The 12,173-nt window shown below is 38.0% G+C and overlaps 2 protein-coding genes across 2 annotated transcripts; both read left to right on the top strand.

Annotated features, from left to right (window-relative positions):
* The first annotated feature begins 1,826 nt into the window (after positions 1-1,826).
* On the top strand, positions 1,827-6,991 carry spon2b (spondin 2b, extracellular matrix protein). The gene is made up of 6 exons (XM_082178184.1): positions 1,827-2,156; positions 2,741-2,972; positions 3,991-4,214; positions 4,735-4,926; positions 5,277-5,460; positions 6,391-6,991. Exons 2-6 carry the CDS (start codon positions 2,750-2,752, stop codon positions 6,567-6,569), a joined length of 1,002 nt encoding a protein of 333 aa, XP_082034310.1. The 5' UTR covers positions 1,827-2,156; positions 2,741-2,749; the 3' UTR covers positions 6,570-6,991.
* A 360-nt stretch (positions 6,992-7,351) lies between these two features.
* Positions 7,352-11,967, top strand: LOC309504867 (transmembrane emp24 domain-containing protein 11). Its single transcript, XM_082178146.1, has 5 exons — positions 7,352-7,520; positions 10,977-11,068; positions 11,174-11,299; positions 11,389-11,535; positions 11,705-11,967. Exons 1-5 carry the CDS (start codon positions 7,373-7,375, stop codon positions 11,852-11,854), a joined length of 663 nt encoding a protein of 220 aa, XP_082034272.1. The 5' UTR covers positions 7,352-7,372; the 3' UTR covers positions 11,855-11,967.
* The last annotated feature ends 206 nt before the right edge of the window (positions 11,968-12,173 follow it).

The raw sequence follows: 12,173 nt of genomic DNA, 5'->3' as shown, positions 1-12,173 counted from the left end.
TAACAATCCTATTAGTTTACAGTATCTTCAAATGCATTTTGTCTGTTACTGTTGATCTCTTAGTGGTCAAATACACTGAAAATACAGTGTGTTAAGAATAAAATATTTACCCCTCCCTTGCATTTCTGTTTAAAGTGAACATATACTGAATACACATACTGTATATACAGTGTATTTGTGTACATAAATGTACGAGTCCAATGACAAACTCCTGTACACTCCACTGCACACGGAACAAGCAAAAGACAGCTAGAAGAGAGTAGTATTTTACATTGTTCACATCCATGTGTGGTTGGGCGTGTATGTGTCTAATAATTTGATGTTTGTGTGTAGAGTTACTAACCAGCCATGACGGCGACACGAAAAGATTCGATTTTAGAAGCGGTTTCTATATTTCTGTGACGTCACGGCTGGAACAGTGACACTAATGTGACTTTCACACTACAAGCAACTTTGTCGCTTTATGTCGCCAGTGGCTGGCAGTGAGGTCGCTAGTGGGCGTTACCACTACTGGTTGCCTAGTAACGTTTGTGAATGACATTCACGGTTGTTTCTTCATGTTGTAGACAACAAATCAGTGTTCTTGCCACTACAAACAAACATGTTGGAAGGAAAAGTAAATATAAATGGAATCAGTACATAAAATGCTTAATATTAAAGATGAATGAGAAATATTGAGAGTTATTTGCCATCACAGCTCTTTATCTGCAGCAAAAGGGCAAACAAAACCATTCAGGTCAGAGTCAGCAAGGCAAGTAGGCATATGTACACAGAGAAGTATCATAAATTATAGGACAGTTGCTGACTGCTAAAATTAGCTTGTGAAATTCGCTGCTCATTTGCATAAAGCTGAAATTTCTGAAATGTTATCGTGTGACTCCAGTCGCTTGACACGCCTACATTCTGTCGCTCTTGTCGTCGGAAGTCGCCAGCTCTCCACTGAAAATGAGTGAGATCATGTCGCTTTGTCGCTGGGTGTCGCTGTCGGAATGAATGGGGCATTGCAACAGAATTACTGGATTAATGCCAAGGTTAAATACTGGTCACAAAGAATTACAACTGGTAAATTAAATCTTTGTTCACGTCAAAATAAAACACCTTAAGTTATAAATTAGTAGAATTTATCTATGCACATATTTCTGCATTCATTGTCCTGTCTCACAATTGCACTTGGTAAAGACATTAGGACTGAGTAAGACCTAAAAGTTTTTGCAAATGATGACCTACTTTTTGGCCTTTAAAGAGACTATCATGTATTTATTACTTCCTTAAAGTTATTGTTAAATGAATCCATTTGTGTGGATTCAATCCAAGCTAATTTTAACACACTTTCTGACTCTCTCTGTAGTTTCTATGTAGTTTCTCTCTGTAGTTTCTAGTTATTAATATTTCAGTTAGTCCATTGTGACCAAATGGAGTGACATGTGAGGCAACTCAAATAAACAATGAGTGATGGTTGACAGAAACTGACCCTAGATTGAGACAGACATAAAACACATGTCAAGCACATTAGATGTCGCAATCCATTTGGGCCAAAGCCCAATTTACAGTACAACAGAGGAATATTAAAAACGCTTAAAGCAAGGTCTCAGAAATGGAACTGGTTTGCAAAAAAACATATCCAAACAGCTCTCAGCAAATTAAATGTCAAGAAACTGGAGAGAATTAGAGAAGGGTGAGGGGCAAAACGTGAGCATGTGGAAGCAATTACTGGCTGCAGGCAGGATCGGTTAGCTTTCGGCTTGCCGGGTGCCTCCAAGCTGCTGAGCCACCAGCCAAGTCTTTTTTCACAATCAAATAACCCCATAACTTCCTCCTTGGACTGTGAAACCCTCAGGAGCTTCATAATGCTGCTTTCTCTGTGCATCTCTGGTTGGGAGAGGAATAAATGTGTGAATCTTGATTCAAACAGTGACTCGTTTGCCAAGACCAAAGGGGAAATCCCAGATGGAGATGTAATGTAGAGTGTGGAGAGCTCGACACTACGCTTGGGAGGGGTCAGGAGGTTATTGATATTGTTAGACAGTGGGGACTGCTAGAAACGCATAAATAGCTGGAAGACACACAGTCATCTTGCAGTCTTCCTCTGAATGCCTGGGCGCAGGTGACCTCCATTAAACTCTTCTGCAGGAAACTCATCTGTCTCTGCAAACCCTGTAAGTGATTTACTTTAACTTATGTTTTATTCATGCTGCATGATGTTGAATTGCTTCTGCCTAATTACGATAAATTTAAATCTTTTTCAGAGCATATGACTTTAAAGGTAGTATTTTATATGACAAATACACACTACTATATACATACTTAATGGATTCTATTTTAAATATGGTAATGTTTAAATGGTGCATGAAATTGGATAATATGTGTAATAATAATAATATAAATTGTAACAATTAAATAATAATTTATTTAAAAAATATATATTTATACAATATTGTATTGAGTATAACTTAACCAATTTCAACAAATCATACAATTTCATTGCCAATCCTGCTTTTTCTGAACATGCCATGTAACAGTGCCTGGAAACAGAGTGAATTCAGTTATCCTGACCTACATTCCTTCCTTCTTAGTCAGTGTATGACACAGTTATATCAAATCACTCACAGAGGCAGCTTATGTAAATTGCTTAATTCCCCTGTTTGTCACTAGCATAGAAGGAGTGGTTCAAAGCGGCCAAACCTGGTTGTGGTATGTATCCACATCTTTCTCATTATAAAATAGTTCATTGTTCCTTCAGAGAACCAGCATGGACATGACATCTCTGAAAGTGAACTGCTGGCTGCAGTGGCTTACCGTGACTCTGGCCCTGCTGAGTGGAGTCCCTGCAATGCCGGTCGACGTGGAACGTGAATGCACGGCACCATCTACGGCCAAGTACAGACTGACGTTTACCGGCCAGTGGACTCAGACTGCCTTCCCCAAACACTACCCTCTGTACAGGCCGCCTGCTCAGTGGTCCCCCATCATTGGTGAGTGGCCTGCTCTTATATGTAAGAAGAGGGTAAGTAGTAAGTAACCATTATTGCTTTCAAAATTTCTACATTTGTTGCCCCCCTTTTTGGGTTGTAATGAGTGCAATGGCCCACCAAAAGGGGGATTGACCTAGCAAGTATGACTTTAACCAAAAAGTCAAAACAAAGGTGATATACATTCTTAAGAATAAAGGTTCCAAAAACAAGGGTTTCGCAGTGATTTCATTGAAGATCCCCAAAGAACCTTTCAGTGAACAGTTCTTAAAAGAACTAAGACTTTTTCTTTGTGTAAAAAACATGTTAATGATCTAAAGAACCTCCACTATAAAGATTTAATGCAATGGAAAGGTTCCATGGATGTTAAAGGTTCCATGGAACCACAGATGCCAATAAAGAATCTCAATAAGAATTTCAGGGTTTTAGTAACTATTGAAAATTAGCCATGGTGCATATTTTAAGTATGGCTGCTCACTGATCATTATTAGATTATTAAATACTACAATTATTTATCAGTTTCTTATAGATTTATGTACAGTATCACAAAAAACGATAGCATTTTTCAATTCTAGAATTTAGAAAATAGATAACATTTGGTAACTCGGTTCACTTTATTTTGATGGTCCTTTTAACACATTCTGTTGACCATAAATAACGTTGCACCTACATATCCACTAACTCATTGGAGTGTTAGTAGAGTATTAGTAGACTGGTAGGATTAGGGTTAGAATAAGTTGACGTAGTTGCAAAGATACTTATAGTCAGTAGAATGTCTGTTGGAGGAGCATCACAATAAATAGCAGATATTAAACAGAAAGTATCTACTAACACTCTAATGAGAGTTAGTTGACATGAATTGCAAATTTACTTATAGTCAATAGAATGTTCAAAAGGGACCATCAAAATAACATGTTACTGGTTACTCGCAATAGGGATGTTAAAAACAATCTGGATTGCACAAGATGTATTACCCCTAAAATTTGCCTCAAAAATTGTATCAATATTATTTTCATTCTAGGAGTAACTCACAGCTCAGACTATCACATATGGCAAAGGAACGAGTATGCCAGTAATGGGGTGAGAGAGTTCTCTGAGAGAGGAGAGGCTTGGACCCTGATAAAGGAAGTGGAGGCAGCTGGGGAACGGATCCAGAGCGTCTATAGCCTCTTCTCAGCACCAGGTGTGGTTGGAGGAACCGGCCAGGCAACCACAGAATTTGAGGTCTATGCAAGACACTCTTTAGTAAGTACACTGTGCATTGCAATATGTATTTTTATGCAAATCCACACCATTTGACTAGCTTTAACCAGCCTACGCTGGTCCCCCAGCCTGGCCATGCTGTATTGCTGGTCCTGTCAGCTGGTTTAGCTGGAACACCACTGTACCAACCAGATAAACCATATACACACTGGTTTAACGAGGCAGGGAGACAGACTAAACCAGGTTAGACCACTTAGGATCATTAAACCACCTTAGGCTGTTTTAAGCTGTTGTTATAGCTGTTTTTTGTTTTTAAACCGCAGATGTTTTCAGTCCGAAGATGTGGACACTTTCATACTGTGTCCAAAGCATTCTTTTGGAATTAGCTCTCTACATGCACATACTTCATTGGCCTCCCAGGCATTCCATATAAAATATTATAGAGAAAATTGTAAATAATAAAACTTTCCAAATGAAAACAAGCCAGTGGCAGTTCATACAGGCTAATGAGCAAGCTAAAAACACAGAGCAACCGAACACTAATGGTCTTCTTGTTTTTCAGCTGTCCTTCATTGTCCGCATTGTGCCAAGTCCTGACTGGTTTGTTGGAATAGACAGTCTGAACTTGTGTGAGGGCGATCACTGGAAAGGAAACATAAGCCTAGATCTTTACCCCTACGATGCTGGCACAGACAGTGGTTTTACCTTTTCCTCACCAAACTTTGAGACCATTCCTCAAGACAAGGTCACTCAGGTAATGTCTAAAAGAAGATAACCCTAGAATATTTTTATATTTTCCATTAAAAAAAAAATATCTTAGACCAGCATGGTTTGTTGGTCTTGTTTGGTTTAGGCTGCTCTTCCAACCTGGCCAACTGAAAAGTTTCCAAAATCCCTCAGCCAACAGACCAACCTTACCAGGCTTGGAGAAAGGCTGAGACAAGCAAAACATTTTAGGCTGGTTTTAGATATGTTTTTGCAGCAAGGTTAACTGCTTTTAGCTGGTTAAGTTGGTCTGCCAGTGACCACCTATAACCACCTTTATTCAGCAGGGATGCAAGTCTTGTTATGGATCTTGTTACAGATGTGTTTTCTCATCAACAGATAACCTCATCATTTCCAAGCCATCCTGCAAACTCCTTCTACTATCCCAGACTGAAGAATCTTCCCCCAATAGCTAAAGTCTCCCTAACTAAGATCAAGAACAACCAGATCTTCAGCTTACCCATTCAGCCAACTCAGTCCAATCAGATTCCAAGCGGGAATGAAGTAGGCGGATCTCTCATAAGTAAGCATTGGGAATTGTTTATAAAATGAATGTGTTCTAATGCTCTGAAAGTCTTCTCATACAGGACTTATTTATGCAAAAAGCAGAGTTAATATACAGTACTTGTGTTTGAGTCTTATATGCATGTATTCCATTTTCGAGGAAACACTACAAATCTGTAGAGAGAACTTGTGGTTATTGAATCATGGGCTGTAGAAAGGTTTATCCATTCCCATGGTAACCAACACAACAAACGGCAAACAAGATAATGGAGGCCAACCATTTTAAAAGTTTTCTGCCACTCAGCACTCAGGAAGTGTTTGTCATGGAAGTGAAATGTGTGCTTTTATTCCATCCTTCTGTTTTCCTACTCGTACAAAAGTCCCAGTCTGTAATACATATCAACCTTTTACAAGGTCAGGATATCTGGAAAGCATCATTGAATCTGGAGATCTCAGTGCAGTCAAACAATTATTTCTACAACATTTAAAGATTTTCTTTTGTTTTCCAAAATTAATTAAAATCTCAGATTAAATCAAGACTGGAAAAAAAACCTCAGAGGTTAAGTTAAGATTGGAAAAAAACTCAGGGGTAAAGTTATCATAAAGTTAGCACAAAATTTATTTTAAGTTGTTAGGCAACTTTCCATTTACTTACTCTTCTACATAAATAATATGTCTGCTTATAAATGAAATTATATCTATATTTAATTTTTTTTATTCTAAGATAAATCTTTTTTATGCTCAGCCAACACACTCGAAGGGCAGTTTGTAACTATTTTACCTTTTTGCAAATTGATGTAAATTCAAACAATCTCATCCTTCATGCTTAGTTTTTTATACTATCATTTTCAATATTATGTAAACTATTCTTTTAACAAGTACAACACTTTTTCCCCCAGTTCTTCTAAAGTTACGGTACTATAATCAATGTCTCTTTTTCCCCCTTCAGATACCCCTCTGGACTGTGAGGTGTCTGTCTGGTCACCTTGGGGTCTTTGTAAGGGTCAGTGTGGTGAGAAAGGGGTAAAACACAGAACTCGCTATATTCACATGCATCCTGCAAACAACGGGGCTGTCTGTCCACTTCTAGAGGAAAAGAAGCTCTGTATCCCTGACAACTGTGTGTGAATATAAAGAGGACATGATGAGGACCTGGTTCAAACTGGTTAACAGCTTTAAAATGTTTTGAGACTTTCTGTGAGACTATGGTGTAGTGGGTGAGTTAACAAGCTTAAACAATGGTAATGAAACAGACTAGACCACAAATCCCAAGTTAGTTATGAGGAATTGCAGATGTCACCAGCAAAAAGACTTTTTACAATATTTGCCCTAATAGCAGGAGTTTATAGACTGAATTTTCACACACTTCCTCATGCACTGTTCATTGAGTCTGATGCTCTCTGGTGGAAGAAACTCAACAGTGACATTATCAATCTCAATAGTTGAGATAAAAATCATCGTAAAAATATGTTGCATCAATGGATGATATCTGTACATTAATTGCAAAACTGTATATAAATTGTAAATACAATACAATAAAACACATTTCCTCTAAAGTTGTCATGTTTGTGTGGGGAAAAAAATTATGTATTTTTCTAAGTATGAAAATTACAGCACTATAAATTGTCCAAGTATTGGACATGTAGGTCTTAGGTGGACTTTCGTGTCTGAAAACTTTTAATTGTTTGAATACTGTCTTCAAACAATTACTATCTATTAAACTTTTAATCTTAATGCAGCAAGGCAGGTAATAGACTATTTATCAACATATTTAGGTTTCTCACTGGTCTTATCATTACTTTTACCTTGTGTAAACATGAGTCTACAGACATCAGCTGCAGATTTCACACACTAAACCTGCTGTGCACATAAACCTTTACTATTTTCCTTGGCTAGCTGTTACTGTTACTTCTAGCTTTCCTACCTTAAAAATGAATGGTTTTACTGCAGTGAATGTTAGGCTGACAGGCCTGCTGCTAGCCAGTTTTGTCATTTTGGCTCCGGCAATGTATTTTGATTTAGGGGAACAGGAGGAAAAGTGTCTCATTGAGGAGATTCCAGAGGACACACTTGTGACAGGTCAGTGAAGATTCAATATATACATTAAGGAACAATTTTATATTCTGTTTTAAAATGAATTATACTTTTAATAAATGTAGAACATTTATTGTTGACCTCATGTTAATAGTCTTTTTTGCGTTACTCTGTACGCATATTTAGGCTGTATGGATACCCTGTTATTAAGACAAGTTATTGTTTATGTTGCAAACATCAAGATAAATTCTGGATGCAAATATCTGCATATAACTGACTGAAATGTATTTAATCTGTAAAAAGTTACATCTGGTCTTTTCTTATCTAGACAACAACAGAACACAGGCCAGAGACAATTTAGGGGCTTATAGACTGATACAAACACAGCATTATTATTATTATTATTTTCATTTAAAAATGTCCCAAATTTATTATCATAATTAAATAAAAATGCTTTACAATGGCATCTGATATTAAACAGGGACACGAATATAATGGTTGTGAAATCTTCAGACCTTTGTCACATTCAACTACATACAGTAACATTGAGGCCTGCATAATAATTTCCTAAAAGTGTCCCTATTATGAATTTTCATTTCCATGTAATGCAGCTGTTTGTGAATGTACTTGAATACATAACTGGCTGTCCTGGAACAACGTCTAATTTGACCAGCCCTCAAACACTAGTTGTATCTGAGGCCTGGAATAGTTTGGTTTGTGTAGTTGACATGTTGAGAAGACACTTTTCTGCACTGTGAAAGCAAATCCACTTTGATGCACTTACAAAGGAAGAAGACTGTGCTCGAATTGGCACAGTAAAACCGACACCATTGTTACAGTTGGTTTCACAGTGTATCAAGTGCTGAGGAAGATCCAGAGCTGAAATTCCGATATGATAATGACCGTTTCATTTCCGACACATGCTGTAAGTGATCGACGACCAATCACAACACACTGGGCCATTTGACCAAATACAGTAGAGTAGGCTCCAGGACAGGAGGGTTTTAGAGAGACCGTATTCTTGATTGAATCGTTTCAGACCCTGTGAGAAAAGAGTTGATGCTGCAATGCATATTATGTGTTTTTTTACCTTGGATGTATGTAAACCTATTGTAGGAGACTTCCAAAACAAAGTTAAGAACCTTCAAAATAGCTTAATAGGGGCACTTTATTATTCCTCAATATTATAGTGATATTTTTACATTTTTACAGTATTGCCTGTAAACAGTATTGCCACCCAATCGGCCCAATGACGGTTTTTAGTAGGGCGGGTGAAGGATAACAGTGTGTTCGCAGTGTTTCAGTGTGGCAAAGTAATTTAATTCCAATTTTTAAATAACTCTTTCATTCTGTTACCAATGTAGCTTAGGGTCTCGCTCCGGCCGTTCTTTTTTACGCAGATCCTACAGTAACAAACTTGCCAGTTCGATCGTTAGTCAGAGGTTATGGCTAATGCTATTTAATAGGCCGCCCCTGCTTGCCATTATTTAAATAACATTTCTGTTTAACCCCCTACAATCGCCTATATATGTAACAACTTAGTTAAAGCTCAAACGATAACCAGAGGTCAGGCTAGTATTATAAAATAATGCCACCCCAATGCTTGTGATTATTTCAATAGTATTTTTATCTAGCCCCCTATAGAGCTCGGGCGTAGATGTTATGGAATGGTGCATTGTGGGTAACGGCGGTCATTTTAGAGGCACCGCAAAAGCCTGTCTATAAGATATTAGCGTAGCCGGCCGGTATCCAGAAAGAGTTATGGACAAAAAAAAAGTTGGCTATACGGACAAACTTCATAATGAAGCCAAACAACGCTACTTTAAAAAAATTTTTATTATAGGCGGAATCGAACAAAGCCTGGAGTAATATGTTTCCCTGATATTTTCTCCTATCCAGGGCCGGATTAACAATTTCATGTGCCCTCAACAACATTCACACACACACACACACACACACACACACACACACACACACACACACACACACACACATTTAATTGTTTATTAATAAACAAGTGGGGGTTTTTTTTGTCACAGTCGGCTGCAAAGATGAGGTTGACGACTGGCGATCTTCGCTGTAGTGAACGCGCCAGAGAGAAATGCACATTGCATACGGATTTACGTTCATAAGCAGAGAGCTGTCTGTTTTCTTTCGTTTTGAATTGTTTGTTTAAAAGTAGACATTTCTATATCTATTAAAATACAAATTAATGCAAAACGAAATTCACTTTAAAGAAAGGCTTTGTGCTTTCTGTTTGAAGTCTCTGCTCCGATCAATTTAAAAACTTGTCACTGGAGGCTCACTTGCATTTCACAAATGAATGAGTGCAAGATCTGCAGATCTACAAAGTAAACGCGGAGAAAACAATCGTTCGCACCGTTAACCAAGCATCAGTGGTGACACACACACTTGTCAGATTCTGTGAGCTACGAAGCTTGTCTATGCGGTTTTGTTACACTTCAGGAGTAATTTTAATTTATCATACGTGCAATAATGGACGCAGATTTGCGGTAACAATGGATGCAACGTAATCTAGAGTTAATATTTAGTCAGTTAAATGTATCATGCCAATTACATCAATTCAATTCAAATCAAGTCAAGTAAAAAGGCGACAATGGCAAGGAACCAAAACACAGAATGAAGAAAAAAAACCTTGGGAAAAACCAGGGCCAGTTCTCCTCTGGCCAACGAACGAACAGTGTATGATTATGATCCAGGCAGCATTACAGGTCAGAAGTAAGATTGGATCAGAACATTCAGAATATTATCCACTTCATTCTGGTTGAAGGTCGGAGTCATCACACCGGGATGGAGACAGGTTTGTTGAGGATCAGTGCCGATGGCTGTCGTGTCGATGAGGCCTTCACAGGGAAGAGTCTAGTTGGCACAATCTCTGCTGACACTTCAGGGATGCGTTGTGGTCGTGTCTAGGCAACCACAAAGATAATTCAAAGATAATCAATAATTCAAAGATAAAGGCGATTCAAAGATAATCAATACAAAACACCAAATGCTCTGAAATAAAAAGATACACCTGAGCTCAGAAAAATACATAATGGAGTATCTGGAGCATGTGGAGAAAAGAGATGGGGGAAGGGTAGGAGATGCAGATTAAGGCAATACTGAGGTGTGATCGACTTGATTGCATCTCAAATGAGGATGCTAATGTTTAAGAGAGAGTTCAAATGCTAATTTCCAGAAAAGTCCTTTGTTTTTTCAGAGAGTAGCCCTTCTCTAAGCCAGGCGTCTTGGCTCCAGCCCTACATGCCCATACTGCTATTGATGTTAGTATAATGACACATATACAATATGTGGCATTATATTAACTCCTTATTCCATCAAGATTTGAACAATTAATTTTGAATTTAGCTTTTTTTGGGTCATGGATTGCCCCCTGTATGACAAATACTATAGAAAGTAGCTACATTAGTCCTAGTGGACAGTAAAAATGTTTTAATAAGGACTACAGTATCACTGACTATTGGTTTCTCCCTTCAGGTGTCTTTTTGCTTGAGCACTGGGATGAAAATAAGAAGGGCAATACTCAACACCTTGGTTTGACAGTGACTGTGAGAGACCCTAACCATGAGGTACTGTATGAGGCATTCAACTCTTTATGTACTCATGAAATAACTGAAAATGACACAAACTGTTAACTATTACCACCTGGAACAATTCTTCTCTGTCATGTGCAGGTGGTCTTGTTAAAACGCTTTGGGAGATATGGAAAATTCACCTTTAAATCCCATGCTTCGGGTCAACATTTCGTGTGCATGCAATCCAACTCCACCAGGTTCTCCGTGTTCGCTGGTGATCGTCTGGTGAGTTGTGTGATGCTGTGGCCTCACATGTTGTGTTTGACCTGCTTAAAATGTCTCCTAGGGGCTTTTACTTTTCTCTTTATGCACAGAAAGTCCATTTAGATGTCCAGATGGGCGAGCACACAATTGATCCTAATGCTGCTGAGGCAAAGGACACTATGAAAGCAATGGAATATAACCTGCAACATCTCATTGACCAGATGCATTACATTAGCAGGCAGCAAAATTTCCAAAGGGTAAGCAAACACAGGCAGTAGGATGGCCTGACAACAAAATGCTTGTTGATTTAATTGCTTGCCAGAATCGGAATGAGGACCAGACCGAGTGTCAACTGTCCACATTTTCCAAGGTGTACTTACTCTCAGTGATTATATGCAATATGTATGTTTATTTTTCTGCAACCAGGAACGTGAGGAGAAGTTTCGCCAAATGAGCGAGGAAACAAATGGAAACGTTTTGTGGTGGGCCATTATTCAGACATCAATCCTCCTCTCTGTTGGAATCTGGCAAATGAAAAACCTCAAAGACTTTCTCATCGAAAAGAAGTTGGTTTAGCTGTATGAAATGACTAACTGTATGTTCAGATAATTCTACATTGTTTAAAGTATTCTGATATGTAGAAGTCTAAATGATCTCATTTGAGAGTAAACAATCATTTACTCTGCAAAGAGAATATTTCATGACTGTACTGAATTTAATAAATGCATAGGCTGTAAAGCTACTTATTAAATAAATGTTTTATCTTTGTGTTTTATTTCACTCTAGATGTTCCACTAATTTTTTTTTTTTATATAAATTCATCAACAAACTTTTAATATGGTAACTACTGTTTCCACCATATTATTAGGCCCCTTAATTACACAATTACTACTAC

This window comes from Leuciscus leuciscus, assembly GCF_965113295.1.
Source record: "Leuciscus leuciscus genome assembly, chromosome: 8".
Lineage (NCBI taxonomy): Eukaryota > Metazoa > Chordata > Actinopteri > Cypriniformes > Leuciscidae > Leuciscus > Leuciscus leuciscus.
Note: the sequence above shows the minus strand (reverse complement) of the source record. Positions and strands in the feature narration are given on the sequence as shown.